Source organism: Callorhinus ursinus, unplaced genomic scaffold (assembly GCF_003265705.2).
Source record: "Callorhinus ursinus isolate GAN/ISIS: 27379988/994484 unplaced genomic scaffold, GSC_fseal_2.0 scaffold8, whole genome shotgun sequence".
In the NCBI taxonomy this organism is placed as follows: Eukaryota; Metazoa; Chordata; class Mammalia; order Carnivora; family Otariidae; genus Callorhinus; species Callorhinus ursinus.
The window spans coordinates 41,283,446-41,305,082 of NW_027397070.1; the positions used below are offsets into that span (position 1 = coordinate 41,283,446).

Genomic DNA, 21,637 nt, shown 5'->3' on the forward strand with positions numbered 1-21,637 from the left:
AAATGGGCACAACACTGCCTCACCTACCCCCCAAAGGCAAAGAAGAACAGGTATGAAAGGGCTTACAACTGTGAGCACATTGCTAAGAAGTACACCATGCACTTCTTTTGTTAACTGTACCTGTAAGTGAGGTTCAGCCTTGCCCAATGCTGGGCTGGGAATCCCTATGAAGAGGAGAAGAGCGTTAACTAGACCCAGTCCTTTTCTCTTCCAAGGGTTTTTTTGGCTGTTTTGCTATTCGTAGCATTTAGTGAGTTTTTCTTTTATTATTATAAAAAGTTGAAACATACAGAAAAGTAGAGAAAATAGCATACTGAACACCCAAGTACCCTTATCTAGATTTAGTAATTGTTACCATTGGCCATATTCGTTTCATCCTGGTGAGTGTCCCTTTCAGGGGTGGAATGCAGCAGTATGGAAATGGGAATGGATTGAGGCATCATGGTACTGAATGGGAGAGATGGGGGAGCGAGTGGGCTTTACCTACCTCAAGGATGCCTTATTCTTGCAAGAAAGCAAGACCCCGTCAGATGTAGATGGTTCTCTTTTGGATGGGACCCTGAAAAGGGACTTTTGTGCAGGATCCTTTGCTGTAGATCATACATTGTTACCACCTTAAAGTGATATAAACTGGGACACGAATTCCTTTATTATTTATAAGGCTTTCACTTATTGTTATTTCTAAGGTTTTAATTTTCTGCAAACAAGAAAACAAGAACGTGTTCGTGTATTGCTCACGAAATTGAAAATTAAAAATTTTTAGAGACTTTCCATGTGGAAATGTCTCTGTCCTAAAGAATTCAGGAGTTGAAACTGTGGTAGATCTGAGAGAAGCCCAGTAAAATCTCAGTGATAAAAAGAAATGTTGATTGCTAAAAATGAAAGGTTTTAGGAGCAGAAACACTCAGATTCAAAGAACGTATATGCCAATTATAGAGGGTCCTTTCTTTTAAAGCATTTAAAAGAGTCTCTAAGACATATTGCCCCATTTCTCAGCATTAGCTTTTACTGCATTTGAATGCAAAGGCTTCCCCCTGTGGAAAGGATGTCTTACAAATGTGAAAGCAACTAAACTTCACTTTAAAATTCTATTATTCAGACCCTTCATTAATTTAAGCTGACATTCCTTCTCAATCGGGGCCAATCATCAAAGCTTTATTGTATTGAGAACCTTGAATTCAGCAACAAAGAGTGTGGGTTTGGAAGGACACGCAGGGAGGGGGAGGGCGGAGAGCTCCCAAGGCCCAAAGAAGGGAGGGGAGGGGAGGAAGGCAGCAGAAGGGAGGGTGACCAGGAAAGACTGGAGTCCTGAGAGGCAGAGGGAGGGCAGAGGAGTTAGCAAAGCTGTGATGCACTGGGGGCCGGGTGGGGGGAATGTAGACAGTGGACAGAAGGGGAGGGGGGCTTGGAGAGTCTATGCTGGAAAGCTGCCCCTTGAGCCTCTGCTCAACAACCTGCGACTTTGCCCTCACAAAGTTTTCTCCAGAGTAAGGGTAAAAAAGGGAAACAGGGAATAGAGGAAGAGAAAGCCTTTCATTTTCTTCCTTTATCCATGTGCTTCTTGAATCTTCTGCCATGGTACCCTGGCCAGCAACAGGGTGCCTGGCAGGAAGTCCACCCCACCCCGCGGGCCTGGGGTCATGGTCATGTCTGGCCCAGACCTCCAGCAGGGCTTTCTTTTCCTTTCTGGCATGATTTACTGTGGGATACATGAGGTGCAGTGTACTAGGTGGAATGTATTCGGCTCATTGTTAAGGCATGAGGCAGGGAAGGAGCTTTTGAAATGTGCAGACATCACAAACTTTTCTTGAACATCTGATTTATAACTAGAGTAAAATAAGATTTGTAAAGGTGAACTTTAAAGCCTAAGGGACAGCTGAGTGTTTTAATGTGTGACTTTAATAAATAAAATACTAATTTTGAAAAACCATGTAGACCCTGGTGGTGGTCTTTTGTCTGCACTGAAACAGTTCTCAAGGACACAAGAGACTCCGGTGGACAGTGGGGTGACTGCTAGCCCCTCGTGTCTGGCAACCCATCCAAGACCAAGTCATGGGAGGTGTAGGTCTTCAATCCCCAGCCCACCACGTTCCAGCTTTGTGCCCTCAGAGGACCCCTGTGACCTCCCTGAGTCACAATTTCCCAATGTGTAAAGTGGGCATAGAAATAATCTGCCCAGTCTTCGCTCCAAGGGGCCATGGGGATGACCATGTAGATGAATGGGTAGTTTTCCAGCCTTCACCGGTGGCCTGAACCTGGGTTAATGCCATGACCCATTCTGTAGTTATAAGACTTAAATTAGATCATGCTATTCCTCTGCTCAAAACTCTGAAGCGGCTCCCTTTTCACTCAGACTGAAAGCAAAGTCTCTCCACTGTCCCTTAGAGCCCAATGTGCCCACCAGCGCCTGCCGTCCCATCTCTTGTGGCCCCCCCCCTTGCTTACCTGCCGTGGCCACCCCGTTCTCTGGGCTATTCCTCTTGTCACCAGGCACTCTTCCCCTCACAGACTTTGTACTTTGAACTCTTTGTGGGAATCCTGTTCCCTGGCCAGTCCCATAGCTGATGCCCTCACCTCCTTTCCCAGATAGCGGCATGACTCCCTTACCTCTAACTTTTTGCCAAAATGTCACCTCTCCATGAGACCTACCTTGTTTAAATTGCAGCCCACTCTCCTTACCCCCATCCTGTTCTACTTTTCCTCTCCCAAAGCACTCATCACCATGCAACATAATAAACAACTGCTTATGTTTTACCAGTCACTGTGTGTCTTCCCTGCTACAATATAAGTTCTGGAGGCCAGGCATCTCTGACTTGCTCACTGAATGCCCTAAGCACCAGAGCAGTGTCACGCACATCAAGGACCCTCAGTAAATAGGTTGGATCTTTCTTAGGGGTCCAGGATATAAAACCAACCAAAGAAGGACTGCCCTAGTTGAAGGGAATATGAGTTCACAATCTCTCCCACCAAGCCTGCAGGCTCTCCATGGAATACCTCACTCCAAGGAAAAATTAGAAAACTGCTGACATTTGTTCTGATATGTAAAGCCAGTTTTGAAGCTACAAAGTGCTTGTAATGTCAGGCCCAAGGACCCGGCAAAACGGTTTGTACACAGCAGGTGCCCAGTTGGTAGAGTGGAAGGGGTCTGCGGGGGAGGGGCAAAGACCCCAAGACTGGATCCTTGCGGTCTTTCAGGTTTCCGCTCCACCATCACCACTCAGCAAAGCCTTGCCTGTCCACCCTCTCTTCATTCCACAAAGCATGACTGTAATAATTTTAGGCCGGAAAACATTGATAAAGACTTTGTTGAGCAGCTACTGTATGCTAGGCAGTGTCTGCACCCAGTTCACTACATACGTGATCTCGTGAATCTGTCAGCCCTTTCACCACAGGCTCTCCAGGATCTGACACCAGGCCTGGTGCATATAAGGTGCTCAATAAATGCTCACTTGTTTCCCTAACAACCCTGAGGCAAGTATACCATTAACCCCATCTTACAAGTGGGGGCCCAAAGTTCAGGTTAGATAGCTTGTTTACTGTCATATAACTCGTGAGTGGAGGAGCAAGGATTTCAACTCTACTCCGACAAGCTCCAGTCACTCTGGTTCTGAGAGAGAATTTGGTTTAGACCAGACCCCTGGGCTTCCCTCAAGCAGATCTATCTCCTGGCCACACCAGGAGAAGAGAGAAGGGGTATTTCTTTTCTTCCTGGCTTTCTCTTCTCCACCTGGGCTCACCTTTTCCCTTCCTTCAGTTACCACCTGGAGGGGTCTCCTGCCACCTTTTGATGAATGAGTCTGCCTTTCCTACCCTCCCTGGCTGAGTAACCCCAGAGTTAGCAGCAGTTCGTCTTGAATCACAAATCAAGTTCTGAAAGACATTGCAATTTTGTGCTCAAGCTCTCTCTAGAATCAAATTCTTTGGGAAGGTCATTTGCTGATGAGCAGAATGATGGATTCATCAAGTCTCTCCCTTTAGGAAATATCTGGATGTATCCGTTGATTTCCCCCTGCCCCCTCCCAAACGTGCCCTAGTTAGTTCATTTAATGTAGCTAGAATTCCTCAAGAACCCCCACGCAGTTTTCACTCTGGCCACTTTAACTAAGGAAAAGCTCCGATCATGTTGTCTCTTTCCATAAACAGAAATCATTTATAACTGGCATGTCCACTGTGCCTTCCATATACCCACCCCTAGCTGTGATTTTCTTTCTTAGCCCTTCTTGGCAAATGCCAGCTATTTATACCACACAGGGACAAAGCAACTAAGTATATGCCCGGATCTATTTTATCTGAGAGGCAGCCTCTGAATCCCTAGCTCCTAGAACATTAGCCCCTCCATAAATCTGATGCATCTCCATAAATCCAATGTTTTATGCCAGATTAAAATGTCTCTTGGAAACTTTTGAGTTTATTTCAGAATTGCCTTTAGAGACAATGATGAACTATAGATGTCATGCAGGTTTTCATTTTCCCAGTGCCTTTTATTTCATCGAGAACCAACAGTGACTTTTAGAATCCGCTACTCCCTCTCAGATACTCTTTGTAGGGTTTATGTTCAAAGACTCTCGGTTGGAGAAGCTCAGGGTTGAGTATCAGAAATGACCAATTCCACCAGTATTGCTCTGTTAGTAAAAGGCTGCCATAGTTCTCCTGTTGTGTGGGACTGCCCTGTGTCCTGGAGGACATTTGTCCTTCCTGCCTCATTCACAGAATGTGAGGTGGGTCCCCCAGTGCCTAGAAGAACCAGAAGTGCCTACAGCGATATTCCAAGTCCCCCTGATTGAAAGTACCAGTGACCATATCTCTGAGAGATGGTGAACTGGGGGCAGGTATCATTAAGTTCCACCGTTGGTGAGAGGGTGAGCCTATCCCCAGGGGCTTCTCCCCTTCCAGTGTAAATGGCTTTCTACTCTTGTTGCCTTCAGTGACCTTTGTTTGCTTTCAAATCTGGTCTTGATAAGTATTATTTTATTTATTTTTTAAAGATTTTATTTATTTATTTATTTATTTATTTATTTATTTATTTATTTGACAGAGAGAGTGAGCACAAGCAGGGGGAGTGGGAGAGGGAGAAGCAGTCTCCCCACCGAGCAGGGAGCCTGTTGTGGGGCTCGATCCCAGGACCCTGAGCCGAAGGCAGAAGCTTAACCAACTGAGCCACCAGGCGCCCAATAAATATTATTTTAAACTCTGATCTCTCCCATATAAAATTGGGCAGTAGGAGAGAGAGGAGAAACTATCCTCCTAAGAAGGGTTCTGTTCTCCAGAATGACTCTGGACTCTTTGTCAAGTTAATGATGGAGACAGTTCACTAGATATAAGTTCCCAAGCCCAGCAATTAGAGTCTGGGATAAAAGAGACAGAAATCAGGACAGAAACACATGGAATCACCAGGACCCAAACACTGGGCTGGGACCGATGTGTCTTCCCCCCAACTGCACCTCACATCACTCCTGACTTGTCTGTAGACCCCTGAGTTCCACTTCTCTCCTGCCCCACGATTTCTAGAAATACTAACAGCTTCTGTAAGGTGAATGGCCAGAGTCAGCATCTTCTGGTAGGTAGGGATCCTGTACCTCCACAGACCCTGTAAGAGTGCGACTATCCATAAGGAACCATCCTCCGGAGAGGCTGTCAGATGGATCCGTGCAACTGCTCTTCTTGTCCTGCTTCTTGCTTCTCTGTCTCGGGCATGGTTAACCACACATGCCAACGACCCAGCTCCCGGGCCGTCCAGTCCAGCCCTGCCTCCCGCCAGGCCGGCCGTCTTGCCTGGGGCAGTGTTCTGTGCGGCTTCAGCACATCCTGTTTGTTCAGTCCCCTTTGTCTCCCACTGGAGCAACGGGGAGAAAGGATTCCTCTGAGCCCCTTGGATCTGGGCTTTGAAATCAGATCCTGGCACACCTGATTACACTCAATAGCTGGAAATGGTAAGGATGTCCGATGGGCAGAGGGCTAAAGCTCTGCACACCAGGAAGGCAGGGGCTGGGTCTCCTCCTCGGGACCGCACTGGAGGGGGCAGGATGCTCTGGCAGGAAAAGCAAACAGTGTAGCTGAAGGGAAATTCACTTGAAAAAGAACTTGGGGCAGTGTCCATCAAGGGCCGTATAAGCTGTCCCAGAGGACACAAGATGGGGCTTAGACTCGTTCCGCTCTCCTTGCACTTCCCTAGATGGGAAACATTCAGTTCCAGTAACCGCGCGCCCCAGGGCTGGGAGGGTCAAGCTCTCAGTCCTGCTTTTTCTGTAGAGGTGTTGCCTCGGAGACCTTGGCAAAGGGAATAACAAAATAGCAGCTTACATGCCCCCGCAGTGGGAAGCTCAGAAGCTCCCAGGCTTGCAAGGGGCTCCTCAGCCTCCGCGTACCCCTGGCTTTCCCGCAGAGATTGAAAAGTCGTTGAGGCCATTTCACACGTACAAAAAGGCCTAGAGCTTCCCTGCACCAACACCCAGCTTAAGAAATGAAAGGTCACCAAAGCAGTTAAAGCCTCCGGGGTCCTCCCCGAACCCCCATCCTCTTTCCCACCTCTCCAGCGACAACCTCTCAGTCACTCCAGTCCTTTCCTACACGTTCCAGAGATGCGTGCGGCCCTCTTCATGGGAATCACATGCCATCCTCCCCAGATCTGCCAAGGCGGCTGCCGTGCTTACTTGCCTGTGATGCGGGTCCCCTGTCTCTGGGCTCAGATGTCACCAACCCCAGGGGGAGGGGCTCTCCCTATCACCTCGGGTGCTGATCCTGGGTGCCCCACGGCCCACTGAGCAGGCGCACTATGACCATGATGCCCACAGCGTGTGCACCCCACTTCCACACGGGGCTGCAAATGCCGTCAGGACAGGTGCTGGGCCCCTCTGACTACTCCAGCCAGTGGCCTGGCCCATTGCCTGCTGGCTCACGGCGGGCCCCGTGGAGCGAGTGATGGAGCGAGTGCCCGGATGAATGACAGCTCAGTTATCAGACTTCCAACATTCTATCCAACTTAACATGGGGCAGTCCCCATGGCCCCAGTTCCTTTGATAGGTGTTTTTCCCTCGAAGTTCCAAATCTTCTCTGTTCTGGAAGCACAAAACGAAAAGGTCTCTTCCTATTCCTCAAATGAAGTTGGAACAAGTGCAATGGGAGCATGAACTTTCTTCCCCCTTAACTTCAACAAACAATAGTTTCAAAGAGAACCCCGGGTGGGCTTCATGCTGGCCTTGAACCTCTTTTTGTAGGTATCTTGTCACTTGTGTCCTTCGTCTTCTCCTAGCCTGCAGAAATTCTTAAGGACGGGGAAAAGTACAAGCCTATTAATCTTGCCTAGAAAATCCCCTTTACCGCCACAGAAACAAAATATTGGGAAACAACAGTCTGGCTATTAAGGTGTTCTCACCCACACCCATTGTTCTCCGCTCAAACATTTGGTTGCTGCTGTGTAGACTCAGCTTTAGTCATGGAACTTTAGAGGATGTGCCTCAGAAGTGGGATCAAGAGCAAGCTTGACAGTAATCTGCACTCTAAGCCGATTTGGTGCTCCGGCGCTGAGAGCGGGCCCACAGGTGTGCCCAGGAAGGAAGGACATGTGAAGGGAGCGTGAGACCCGGGGCCTGTGTGCATGGAGCACAAAGGTCAGATTTTCTTTTACTCGGTTTTTTTTTTTTGTTTTTGCTTTTGTTTTACATTTGAAATTTTTATCAAGGTGAAATTCACCTAACACAAAACATGTTAAAGTAAACAATTTAGAGGCAAGAAGTACATTCACAATGCTATGCAACTAACACCAATATCTAACATTTTTATCACCCCAAAAGGAAACCCCACACGCATTAGTCAGTGCTCCCAAATTCCCCCCTCCTCTCAGCTCCTAGAAACTACCAATCTGTACTCTTGTCGCTATGGATTTACATATTCCGGATATTTCAGGTAAATAAAAACATGCAGTATGTGACCTTTTGTGTCTGGCTTCTTTCACTAGCATATTTCTGAGGTTCGTCCATCTTGCAGCATAGTTCAAGACTTCATTCCTTTCCTGGCTGAGTAATATTCCATTGTATGAATATACTGAATTTTGCTTATCCATTCATCCACCAGTGGGTATTTGAGCTGTTGGCACCTTTAGGCTATTATAAATAGTGCCGCTATGAACTTGCATGCACATGTATCTATTTGAGTAACTGTTTTCAAATCTTTGGGGTACTTATGCAAGAGTAGAATTGCTGGGTCATACGGTAAATCTATGTTTAACTTTTTGAGGAGCTTCCATACTGTCTTCCTCAATGGCTGAACTATTTTACAGTCCACCAGCAATGTAAAAGCACGGGTCAGATTTTATCCTGATGGGAGTCACAGCTACCTCGTTATCAACACTGTAGGGTCATAATGACTTTCCACCTTTAGCTAGATTCCAGTAAACGTGTGGGATTCTGTTAGTATGTGGTCCAACGTTTAGAACTTCCATATTTGTGAAAGCTGAACTCTACCCATGCCACCCATTACCATCTGTGAGCCAGAAAGAGGAGGAACACCTTTAAAGAGAAAGCAACAAAAGCAAAGTTATATAGTAACCGTGGAGGAGAAAGGCCAGGCCATCAGCAGAGCCCCACTGAACTGGACTGGTCAGAAGGAAGGGGCATAGAGCTGGTTTCTTTCTTGAAACCACTTGGAAGGAGTCAAGGCCTATGTTAAATCTATATACAAGTATCATTTGATTGGATGAATAAAAAATACTGCTGTACGATAATCTTTCTTCTCTCACAGTCTGGTTAGCTGAAGCATCAGCAATTTGGAAGGAAGGCCTTCCTAAGAGAGAGGCTGGCAAGCCCAGGGAAAATGTCCTTTCTGTTAAACATGGATCTTTATGGCCGAACATGGGCGAAAGGAGGAAATAGAGCAGGGGGTAGCTCTCGGAGCATGGCCCTGATAAAGGAGGACGGCCAGAGGAGGCTTTTACGAAAGGTAGGGTCTCCTGGGCGTTTTCCGTGAGTATAAGTCCTCAGGAGGATGGCAAGGAGAAGAAGGGGAAGGGTGTGAGCCCTGGGAGAATTAATGCTTCCAGTGGGCTTGGCAGGAAGGAGACTCCATACACCATTTGGAAGTAGGTCTTCACAGCTCCCTCATAAGGCTTCAGGGGCGAAATGGGCTCTGAAACCCCAGTGTATCTGGCTAAGAATAAAAAGCCCTGGGACACAGTTCTGATTTGAGCGCTGCCCTTGAACACAGGGACATCTCAATTTTTCACAGGGCAGGAGGAACTTGTCTTCACTACCCTCCAGGAAACAAAGAACGAAGAGCCAGATTACCTTTTGAAGATGGACCACACCCCTTTCTTGGGACCAGGTGGAGAACCAGTGATGTCAACATGGAAATGAATGCTCCTCCTCACCAGCCATAAATGAGAGCTTTCGTCTTGACTCTTTAGTCATAATCCAATGGGACATTTTGCAGGGTGGATGGATGTGGTAGGCTAAATGGCAGCCCCCAGAAGATATGTCCACATCCCAACCCCTGGAACCTATGAATGTGACTTTCTTTGGAATAGGGCCTTTGCAGATGTAATTAAGTTAAAGATCTTGAGGCAAGATCATCCTGATTACCCAGGTGGCTTCTAAATCCAATGACAAGTGTCCTTGTAAGAGACATGCAAAGGAGAGACACAGGAAATAGAGGAGGCCATTTGAGCACAGAGACGGAGACTGGAGTTGTGCAGCCCCAAGCCAAGGAATGGCTGGAGCCACCAGAAGCTGGAAGAAGCAGGGACATGTTCTCCTGGATAGCCTTCAGGGAGAGCATGGCCCTTCCGACACTTGATTTTGGACTTCTGGCTTCCACAGCGGTGGTGGAATAAATTTCCGTTGTTTTCAGATACCGGGTTTGTGATCATTTGTTGCAGCCACCTTAGGAAACTAATACAATGGGGTTGCACAGAGAGATGATGTGACAGGAGAGAGAGAGAGAACCTAGAAAACCAAGTCCAGTGCCTGGATTTGCTGCTGGAGTCCGAGGCGAACTTTATCAACTCTGTGCTGCAGGTCTGTTTCTTCCTGAGATCCTCGTGTATTCACCCCTCAAGGCTGAGAGCAGGGCCCACAGCTCACTTGAGGATGCTACTCAGGATCTGAGGAGGTCAGGTCAGACCGTTTGAAATGGTGGTAATAACAGCGACCATGTTCTGCAGAACGTTTAACACATGCTATGTAATTTACATACATTATCTCATTTGATCCTCAAAACAATTCTACGAGGTTAGTATTCTCATCCCCATCTTACAGATGAGTAAACGGAGGCTCTGAGAGGTCATGTAGCCTGTTCAACGTCACCCAGGGAATGATGGTGGTGCCAGACCTGTGCCAAATCCACAGCATTACGGAAGATTCAAGCCTTACAAAAGACAGTTGTTCAGGCATCCTACAGCATCCCTCAGTGCCCAGCTGGCTGATGAGAAAGGTTTGTTTATTTTCTAAATATTAGCACCACTGACACTACAGTTGGGTGAGCATCTGGTTAGACCCTGCTAATAGCAGATGGACAGCAAAACATCCACATTCCAGGAAAATCTAGTCCCAACTGATACTGATCAAGATCCTCTCAGCCCCCAGGCTCCGAGCCGAGCCTTTCTCCCCCCTTGGCCACGCCAGAGGTGGGGAGATGAAACCCCGAAACAAGTGGCCTCTCCCGTGTGAGACGCTGGACAGTCCACAAACAGAACCACCCAGCATAACTCTCTGCCCCGCCAGGAGAAGAGAGAGGAAGCTGGCTGGAGAGCAAGGCTCTGCTCAAGCCCCATCCTGGGCAGACGCACACTATTTGGGGCTCTCTCTTCTGCAGGATGGACTCAGGCGGGCCCGACACCTGGAGTCCCTGTGGCTTTCCCAGAGTCACGGAGTCTGGGAGAGATCTGGACTGATCTCCCTCTGGCTGCCGCGTCGGTGGGGTGGTGGGGGCGGGGGTGTGCATCGCAGCAGCTTCTTCCCTGTCCTAGCATCTGAGTTGGAGGGAGTGCAGGAGCAGGGAGGCAACCCGAGGGCCTGCCAGATTTCCTCCTACGCAGGCCTCGGTGCAAGATAAAGTCAGGCGAGGCTGTGCCACAGGACAACAGCGTAATAAATCCCCTCCGGCCTCCTCCCGGGCTCATTGTTCTAGGGCAGCAGTTGTTTTGAGTACGATCAAAAGGAAGGAAGAGCACTGTGCTATCAGGCTGGGGAAGAAGGATGCTCTCCTGACCGCTCCTGTTGCCCTTGGCCACCCTCATTTTAAATATGAGGAAACCGAAGGGCAGTGTGCAGCCTAACCCCATCCGCAGAGAGGCTCAGCGCACCGCTCCGAGGCCCCCTGGACCTCTGGGGAGGTGGCGATCCTGCCCAGACTCGCTGACAGCCACCTGGGTCACCCTGGCCTTGTCCTTTCGCCCTGGGCCGGGGGTTGGGAGGCCCAGGCTCAGGGTCAGCAGCTGAGTGGGGAGGGCGTTGGAAGTGGGCCCTGGAGTGGCTGCTCCGCTGTTGTTTACCACTTGGGCTGAGAACTGAGGCCAGAAGGCCACAGCCATTGGAAATAATCAGCCCTAAAAGGAACTTCCCGAATTTGGCTGGCCTGGTGCCTGAGGCTCAAGACAGCGAATAGCTCAGGTGGGTTCTTGGGAAGCTGGTGTCTGCAGGCCTCGAGGCCCCTCCAACACAGAGCCAGGTCCAGACATGGGCGCAGGTGGTGCACACCTCAGCCCCCACAGCTGGATTCCTGCGGGGAGCTGGAGCAGAAAGCATCGGCTTCCTTGAGGCAGGAAGAGCAGAGCTGAGGGTTCCTCCTGAAGGCTGCAGGCTTGGAGACTCCTCTGCCTCTCTCCGATGGCTGCCCTGCCCAATGCCCAGAGTCTGATTCACCAGGTGCCCAGCTGCGGTGGCCTGGTCACCTTTGTCTGGGCTGGAGGCCACGTCTGGGCTGGAGGCCACGTCTGGGCCCTCAAAGGCGCCTCAATGGGGGAGGATGTCAATGTGCTTCCTCAACCAGAAAGGTGGTTTGAGTTCGGCCAAAGCAGCCCAAGCAAACAAGCAGAAGCCTGTCAATGGAAGGATGGGGGCTGCTGGGAGATCACACGACAACAAAATGAGAACCATTATCAGTCTCGTCCCAGCCTGAACGAGGGAGAGCCTTTGAAGACACAGACAGGCTGAACAGAACTTTCCACCTGAGAGGCGCTGAAGATGGGAGGTCAGGCTGCACACAGCCCCCACAAGAACTGATCAAAGCCTGCTGCAGAGGGAGGGGCCCGCAGCTGCAGCCCTGTTCCCCCCACGGGGCCGCCCAGAGCTTTCTGAAGGCAAGCAGGTTGCCCTTGCAGGGGCCTGTGGGAAAACCCAGCAGAGAGGCACAGTGTGGCTAGCCGCCCCCAGCGCGGCTGGCCCAGGGGAAAATAACCCCCTCAGTGGTCCTGAAAAGAAGAGGGAGGGAATCAAAGCACACGGCAAATGCTAGGACCACCCACCTGATGAGTGCCTACCTTTCGGGAAACAATAGCTCCTGGCTTCCCTGGCGCACTTCTGAAAGAACAAACAGACTGAACAGGCCGCCTCCAAGCGCCACGCTCCCGGGGATCTGTGGGATGCCTGGCCCCTCGGCAGCTGAATTCAATGTGTGTTGGCCTCCCGGTGCCTGTTCGGGGCTTCCTTGCATCCACTCTCCTCCCTGGCAACCGGAGAAACAGCAAGAAGCCTCACTCAGGGCGCAACAGAGTCCCATGTGGGTGCCTTTAGGGCGCTTCTCTCAGCCTGGACAGCGGTATCTGGCAGGGAACATTCTAGGGTCATCCTCTACGCTGCAACCAGGTGGCGAGGGAACGTGGGAAAAGGCTCCGTCGTGAGCGCCATGCTGGTGCTGCCCGGACTGGACATCCTCAGCCCGCCCTGCTGGCCTCGTGCCCCTTCCCTCCTGCCTGCAGCTCACCTTCCCAGGAGCCCGTGCATTTGGGTGCAACAAAGCAAAGCCATTTCCACTGTGCTCTCCTTCTCAAAGGGATGGGAAAGTTCTTTTCTTCTCCTTCCTGGGAATGGGTTTGAAGGGAGGGTGGAGGGGGATATTAATGTGGAGGCCTGGGAGGTATTTGGGTAGAGGGGGAATGTGTAGAGGAAATGGGTTGCCCAGCAGCGCTGGGGGAAACTGAGCCGAGAACGTTCCAGAACTGCTGGTTTAACCAGTTGGCATTCTCTCCAAAATGGAGGAACAGAGACTAGACAGAGGGCCTCAGGGTAGACTAGACAGAAATGAAGGTAGAGGCATTTCCTCTCCCCCTTCTCCAGAGGCCAGATCCTAAAGAGGGGGTGGGCAACTGGGAATTACTGACCTGCCACCCACTGCTCCTGGTGAGATTTATATCTTTTTATTACTTTGCCTGGAGAGATGGACGGGATTATCTCCATTTTACAGGTGATGAAACAGAGATTCCAAGAAGTGACCAAGGCTCTCCGAGGACCACATGGAGCTGCCAGGCTGGAGCTCAATCCTCAGGAGGCCTGGCTCCGAAGTTCATAACCTTCCCCCCTCTTCCCAGGCCTGCCCTGCCTCTCGGGGCTAGGAATATGTTAGTAGATGCTTCGTAAATATTTGTTAAATTGAACTGAACTGAGCAGCTGAACACACGCAGGCCTCTTTCACCCTAAGAGGAATCCTTTGAGGGTCCGGGTTATGGAAAGAAATTTTCTGAGGCACCAAATAAAATCCTTCTCTGAGGTGCAAGGAGGCCCTTTTTGAAATTAATACCTAATAAAGTTTACACAGACCCCCAAAAGGAAAAACAGAAGGGAACTGGAACAATAAAAAAGCAGAGTAGGTAGATAATAAAACTTCAGAGTGTTGTCTTTCATCCAGGAAGCACAAAGCATTCACAGGCTCTAATTACATCTTCATCCCCAAGGCCCTTTCTGAAGTTGGTAAGCGCATGCTAACAGGACCCCTCATTTTAGGCATGGATGGGTTTGGGGACCAGAAGCTTTTGCAATTCTCCCCAAGGTGAAGGGAACATGACCTCATTCCCCAAACCTGTGTTGGATGCTACCCCCAGTTGTGTTTTCCGGCTCGGCAAATAATACCAAGTTTTCTGAGAGGTTCAGGGGGTGGGGGTGGAAGTGAGAAGGTTTAGGAATGAGGGGGGCAAAGCTGAGGAATTAGATCTCATTTTGGCCTACATGCAGTGTAAATCCCCCTGTTTACCCATATGCACGTTCTTTAATTTAGGTTGCGTGTTCATCGTGTACATCAGTGGGCGCTAACATGCCAGACAGTTAGCTCCTCTGATGATGGAGACAGGAAGATGGTGTCTGGGCTGACACCCACCCGGGAAGCTCTGGGGGGAAACTGCTCCTGGTGGATACAGTGGGTGTTGAGGCTCAGACAACTGGAGGTGGGTAAGGGGACTGAATTGCAAAGGAGTAATCCTTTTTTTTTTTTTTTTTTGCTGGTTCATGTCCAATCATGTCATTTCTTGGCTTTAATAATATAATAATAATAATAATTGCATATGGCTTTCTAATGGTTCTCCACTGCCGAATAGCAATAGCGTTAGGCACAGATTGCTTCACTAGACCCTGAAGCCCTTTCGTGGTATGACTCCATCTGGGACTCCAGTCTTATTTCTTGTTCTTCTTCTCACTTCTGTGCAGTGACTCCCAATTTGTGAGCTGCAGACCTGTGGTAAGGGGTGTAGAGTTTTAGCAAGGGGTCTGTAACTCTGTACACCACACCAAATATGGGCTACAGCCCTAATCAATAGTATGTAAAAGGCTATCTGAAAGGGTTGTCAAATTCCTAACAGCTCTTTGTCATTGTGTGTGTTCTTGGGTACTAAAGTTCAACATCTATCACAAGAAAGGGTGTGCGTTATGGTAATGGTTTTTAAACTGGGTTCCATGGAACCCCCCAGAGAGTACCTGAAGTAGAGCTGGGGCAAGGATCAGGATGGAGCCAGAGCAGATGGGACCACCCTCCACCCCCGCTACCATCATGCACACACACACATACACACACACACACACAAACACACACAACTAACTCATCCCCTCCCCCTGCAACCACAGCATCTCTGCTTTTATCACTTTTGCACACCGGGCTTTTTAGTAAGATTTTTTTTGAAAAACAGACTCTGCTGGGGAAGGGAGTAGGGTGGAGTTTACAGGCAGTGGCCAAGGACAAAGTACACAGACTTCTAGACAGCCCCTCGCCACTGTTCAGTGGAGCAGTGAGAAATCGGTCGCAGCCCCGTGTGTGCCTACCATGAGTAAAGGATGGTGTGTAAATGATGCAAGGGAAGGCGTTCCCCTGTCCAGACCCACGGAGGCAGCACCCGAGCTGGTTAGTTTCTTAGATGCATGAAGTCCATCTGGCTCTTGGACATATAAAATGAAGTTGTACAGTAGCCGGTGCTATTGTTGATGCAGACAGTGTCCCCTTTGCCCATGCAGTGCCGTCCCACTGTCCGGGGGCGGGGGAGGGGACGGGAGTCCTCCATATACCAGTTCTTCTTGTGCGCCAAAGTTCCCACAGAGGTAGTGGTCACTCGGGGCCTATTTTCATCTCCTTGAATTTCTACCCAGATTAGTCTTTGCTCATGTGGCTGATGCCTCCCACCCAGACCTTGCCCTTAGGTAGCCTGGGGGGGCCGACAATACTGGGAGCAAAAGGAGGTGGCAAAGCAGGGCCTTGAGGGAGGACTTGCGGAAGATCTTTAGCTGAGCCTCCATCCTCCCAGCCTGGGTTCAGACAGAACAGCAAATAAAGAAATGCCCCAAACAACCCAGAACAGTGCTCATTAGCATGTGAGGCGAAGGCAGGAGACCCAAAGGGATGCCTTTGTCCCTGCTTTTCCCTCTGCCATCCACACATACCTTTAAAAGCCACCTTCCCAACACTCTGACTCCGGGCAAATGCTAAAGAGGGGATGGCAGAACTCTCTTTGACATGAACGCCCCGTTAGAGGCAAATGAGAAACAACAGAAGCAGACCCAGGCCTGTCACAGCTGTGGCTGAACCAGTTGGAGTGTGGCCCCGCGTGCGTGCGCGTCCACGTGTGTGTGTGTGTGTGTGTGTGCGCGCGCGCGCGCGCGTGTTCACCCTTCAGGCTATAACTATGGCTCTGGGTTCCTGTGTTCTGGGCATAGGCTGAGAGGGCCAAAAGCTGTGGGTGTATCAGAGGGCTTCCGGGAGCGCCCACACACCTGGGTGCTCGAATTTACAGATGGAGGTAGTGGGGACCCAGGGGGGAGTTTTGAGAATGGGAGTGTGTCTGTGTAGGAGCACAGACCTCTGTTCATTTCAGGGGAAATTTTGTGTTCGGGTAGGTGCACACGTATGGTGTGTGTGTGTGTGCATTCAAGGGTGCAAAGGGGAAGCTGAAGCTGAAAGAAAGTTTCAAAAGTCTATGAAAATCCTCAGAAGAATATCTTGGCAACTCCCCATGCCACAGGTTGGTACACATTCAATGCTTGTGAAGTTCGTTTCCTGTACTAGTTACCAGCCCTTGTTTATACAGGACACAAAATATGATTTAGAGCAAAACCTCCAGGTATCAGAGGTGAGTGGAGGGACAGGGTATTTTGAGAGGGTACAGAAGCAGAGTGCATGGGAGTCACTGTGCTGTGTCTTTTAAGGGGCCAGTGAAATCAATTTCCAATATTAATCCATAATTCCCACCCTCGTATGTTTGGGAGAGAAAGAAGGTAGAGATCTGATTTTAAAATTCTGACCTTCGTCGCTCCGAAGCTGTGTTAGCCCAATAGCAGCTGGACCTTCCTGCATGTGTACGTGTTTTTTAAACTTGTCTGGCTTGTTCTACTCGGAGCTTTCATTTGTGAGCCCGGCCCCGGGAAGTGTTTATGAGCTTTTTCACTCTGCTTTCTTCTGACTTGCTTTTGTGTGGTGGCACGGAAGGGGAGAGCTTGACTTAAGTGCTCTGTGCTTAGTATGAGGGCCCCAGGTCATACAGGGTCCTCGGACCGGCAGCACCAGTGAAGTTGGGGAGTTCGACCCAGCACCACCATGGCATGCACATGAGCACACGTTGCTGAACACTTCAGTATGGGGGGGAACCGCACTCTGTAAACAAACTCTTTGGCATGCGAACTCCTCAGAGTCTATCCATCCATGCGACACCCAGATCATAATAAATGCTCAGCGACTGCTAATTAACCTTGGTGCATTCTATTCCAATCAAGGGACAGGAAGCCATTACCAGAGTCAACGGAGCCACCATTGTTCTTCGGCAGAGCACGGTACGTACGTGGATCAGGTGCCCTGAACACACACGGGTTCCTGATGCACCTGTGTGAGAGTCATGAGCCTCTGTTCTTCCTGTAGTCTAGACTCAAGGAAGGAGTAGCACAGTCTCCTGGCTACTGGGTTCCATGAAGCAGAGAGCGCAAAGCTATCAGGAAACCAAGTCTAGACCAAACAGCTCTGAAGATCACACCCACAACCTTTGGTGTTGGTGGAAGGAACGAGTACCAATCAGGGAGTGTGTTAGGAGGCTCACTGGGAGGTAGAAGCGAGAATAGCCATACCTTGTCCTCTAACCGGCCAAGGTCTAAGACCTGCTTAAGGCTCTCTCTGAGCCCAGCGTTTCTATGGCGGTGGGACCCAAAGATGCCAATGGGGTCACTTCCCAGGCTTTGCCCTGGTCCGATGCAGGACTTCAGTTGTTTATGGTGATAGGAGTTTCCTTTATATTCCATCCCCGCTCAGTTGGCATCCCTCCATCACCCTCAAGCAATTCATAAAATCCCATCACTAGGAGACCTCTGAACAATGGCAGGACTCGAAAGATTGGGACCTATGACTCCTCAGTGAATTCTGAAACTCCTTTGAAGCAATGCCTAAAGTTCAGGGAGAAGCTTGCCGAGGAAAAAAGACCTTGAGGCAGCAGTGGAGTTGGAGACAATGAGGTACAGATCATCATTCTTCATAGGACCGCTCAGCTCCTGTTTGTTGGGGACCCTTACATAGAGTTAATTCTATGCAAGCCAGTGTAGTACTCTGTTGATCTGTGACTCTGGGCAAGGCCCAACAGAGCCATCTTCCAGAGTGCTCTGGACAACTATGATCGCAGCCTGGGACATGTCCTTCCTTGGCTGAAAGGGTCTCTACCTGGAGCCGGGCCTAGCCCTGGAGGAAATGGGCTCCCCTGTGGGAAGAGACTTGCACTTGCCCCTCCTGCTGCAAGGCAGCAGCTTCCTGGGCGCCATCCCTCTGCCTGCCAAGACCGAGGCCCTGGGAGGATGCTGATTTTTCAGGCTTCCCTGCCTGGCCCCACGATAACCCCAGCAATTACTTTGCCCCCAACAGCCTTGGAAGGGGGCCTGATTGCATGTCCAGCCAGTAGCTTTGGCATCAGAGGTTCTTCACTCAGGTTTCCTTACAGAGGGGTTTGCCTTTAGGGAAGGGTGGGGTTCCCCTCCTCTGTCCTCCCCAGGAACCCCATGTACCCCTCCATCACTGTGCCTGTCATGGAATCATAATCTGCCCCTTCTTGTGTCTTCCCCTGCTTGCCTAGAAGTCTCCGAAGGCCAGGGGCCACCTTATAGGCACCCTGGAGGGTGTGGGGCAGCCTTGGGTCCTGACTGGGTGAAGGTCATCTAGGTCACCCTCAACATTCACTAGCCACTGGGCCTTGGATAAAGGTGCTTTTCGAGGGGTCTGGCCTGATTCTCATCCCCATCCACTGATACTCAGTGCTACACACCTTTACCTAAAAAATGGAGGGATATTTCCCTGAGCCTCTCACTGGATTATTTGTAGACCCATACATGAAAAAACTTCATAAAATGGCCAGTACAACACATATAAGGAGTAGTGTTGTGTTAAAGTCCCCCAGCTCCCTTCATTACCATCATCTGGTGGACAGAGGCCTGGTTCTTCCTAACTGTGCTGTTTCCCACGTGACCTTTAGCGAGTTGCTTTATCTCAGTGACTCTGGCCCTTCATCTGTGAAGTGTAGGGTTGTCGGGTGAGTACTTTAAGCCCTTAACCGAGTGGCACGGTTGTTGGCATTGTCCATCGGTTAAATGACATGAAGATACTTCCTGAAGAGTGATGTTTAGAAGGAACTAGATCTTGCTGTGATGCGGGAACTGAGTGGATCCTACGTCTGTCCTTTGTTGTCACGTAAGTGCAACAGCTCTCCGGTACTTCTCCCGCTGAGGGGTCAGCAAACCGTTACCAACAAAGGGCACGTAGTAAATATTTTCAGCTCTGTGGGCCATTGGGACTCGCCACACTACTAAAGCAGCCATAGATGATCCATAAACAAATGGGCGTGGCTGTGTTGCAACAAAACTTTTCTTTCTGCAATCAGGCTGTGTGCCAGATTTGGCCCACGGGCCATGGTTTGCAGAGCCCCGTTCTAGCTCGGGATGGGTGCTCAGGAAAAACTTGGGAAGTGGATGTGTTGAAGTTAGGTGAGTACAGACCTCTCGGCAACTCCAGATCCTTGATTTCAATTCTATTCACAGAGGCTCAGGTTCTGTGTTCCTACCATGGGGTCACCTCAGCAAGACCCTCACCTCCACCTCACCCCCTCCTCCGGCTTTGAGAGATCGCAGGCTCATTCAAACCCACCCACTTGATGGAGAGCAGAGTTTTTGTGACTTCCAGGATCTGTCCCCTTCCCCCCACCCTACCCAGGACCTTTCCCTCCATCCCGTTTGTGGGACACACAATTTGTAATCTCCTTAAAACCAAAGAAGTGAGGTCTCTGATTCATGTAGATTAAAATCAGCTGCAACCTATTAATGGCCCAGAGCCCAAGACAGATTTTAGGAAACAAAAACACTGGACCAAATTAGACTGAACTGGCCTCTGTCTCCAGGGGAGGGAGGTGAGTTAGGAGGCTGGGGGTGAGGGGAGTGGCCATGTGGTTTTAATTAATTTGGATTCTCTTCCTGAAGCTAATTCACCCAACACGAAGCATGTGTAGCGTCATGGAAGCAACCAGCCTTGGAGCTAGGCTCTCCCTGGTGAAAGCCCCGGGTCCTGTTGGGGGGGCTGGCGCTGGTTGTGTGTCTGTAATTAACAGGTTTCAAAGTGGTTATTTTGGAAAAGAGAATTTCAGTGGCGCGTTAAAATCCTTTCATCAACCATCAGCCGGCGTCCCAAGGCCTTCAGCAAGGCTCTGGCCACTTAGGGCTTCAGAGAACATGGAATTCCCAGGGTCTTATTTGAGAATGGGGAGGCTTTTGCCATGGGTTTTATTAGGCTGATGGTTGCCATGATTTTCATTATGTTGTTTGGTTACTGGGATCATAAAAATGTTTCTCTCTTCTTAGGGTACCTAAAAACATTAAAAAGAAAAGAAAAAGAGGAGCCCCTGCCTCGATGGAAGTTACATATCGTGCAAACTGTGACTCCCTCATAGGGAAGGGGCTGGCGCTGCCTCTGGGCCGGGGCGGGCGGCGGGGGGGGGGGGGGGGGGGGGGGGGGTGGGGGGAGGGGGGCTCCTGAGGCTGGAAGAGACAGGGTGACCCGCCAATTCTGACCTCACATATGAGGAAACTGAGGCCTAGGGAGATTTCCCTGGCAGAAGCCATCCCGTCTCTTCTCTCAGACTCTTGACCAGGAGTGTTCTTTATCCTCCTGGTGCATCGAGCCAGTGAACAGAGTCGGAAAGGTAGAGAAGGAGTCTGAATTCTACTGGACTGGGGCTTTAGGACGCTTCTAAGAGTAGAGGGAAATGGCACGGTCACATGTAGCTTAAAATAAAATGCTACAGTGGACAGGGGAGCCCCCCAAGCCAGCACTGGGAGTCCTGGAGGTGCCAATGGGGCGAGCTCTCCTCAGACACTAGACCGGCTTCACCGAGGCCCTCAGAGAAGAGTCACTGGAGCCTATCTTGGCACCCAGAGCCCCAAGCTGAGGAAAGGAGGGAAATAGGTACTAAATCCCACAAGCCACAGAGATGATTTCTTACCGCTCTGAATATAAAACCTCTGAAATCTGGTCAAGCTCCCAGATCACCATATGGAGTGACAGGAACTCTGAGTCTGTGTTATCTGCTAAATGGAACACCAGCCTGGCTTTATTTCCTATTTTGATGATGGCTACCTTCCAGAACCTTCTTTCATGAAGGACATAAAAAATATTTTGGGAGAGTTGCTCTTTAATAACCTCTGGTGCTTAAAAACAATGGACGGTCTCCAGAGCAGCAGGCCTTGCTTTCAGTAGGACACCAGCTAGGTAGACCTGATCCATAATAAAGCTCTAACACAATTTTTCAGAGGATTAGAGAGTGTCAGAACTGGGAGGGAAATTCAGGTCCCACTCATCCAGGCCAGTGTTACAGATAGGGGAACTGAGGCCTTAGAGCTGGAGTAGAGGGTCCAGCCCGTGGTGCCCGGTGACCCGAGTTTGCTCAACTATACCATTCTTCACTTTGCCTTGACAATTTCATTCACTCATTCAGTACTCACTGATTACCTCCTGTGTGTCAGACACTTCTAGACACTGCTAATTTTGTTTCTTTGAAGTTTTGAGATGAAATGAAACAGATATAATTCTGTGGAATACGTGAAAGAAGGAAAGGAAAATTTCCCCCAAAATCCAGGTCTTAGGAAAATTTTGTGAGCCTAGACATTCTAGAGAAACACCTGCTGTTCTGGGTGTACCTCTCAGATGGCCGAATAATATCATT

General features: G+C 49.8%; 1 protein-coding gene across 1 annotated transcript in view; it reads left to right on the top strand.

Annotated features, from left to right (window-relative positions):
- The window catches only part of RAD51B (RAD51 paralog B), a 630,999-nt gene that overhangs the window by 571,558 nt on the left and 37,804 nt on the right, over positions 1 to 21,637 (top strand). Inside the window, exon 11 of the mRNA XM_073895412.1 lies at positions 17,172 to 17,228. Within this exon, the coding sequence (XP_073751513.1) occupies positions 17,172 to 17,228 (57 nt within the window). The remainder of the gene's footprint in view (positions 1 to 17,171; positions 17,229 to 21,637) is intronic.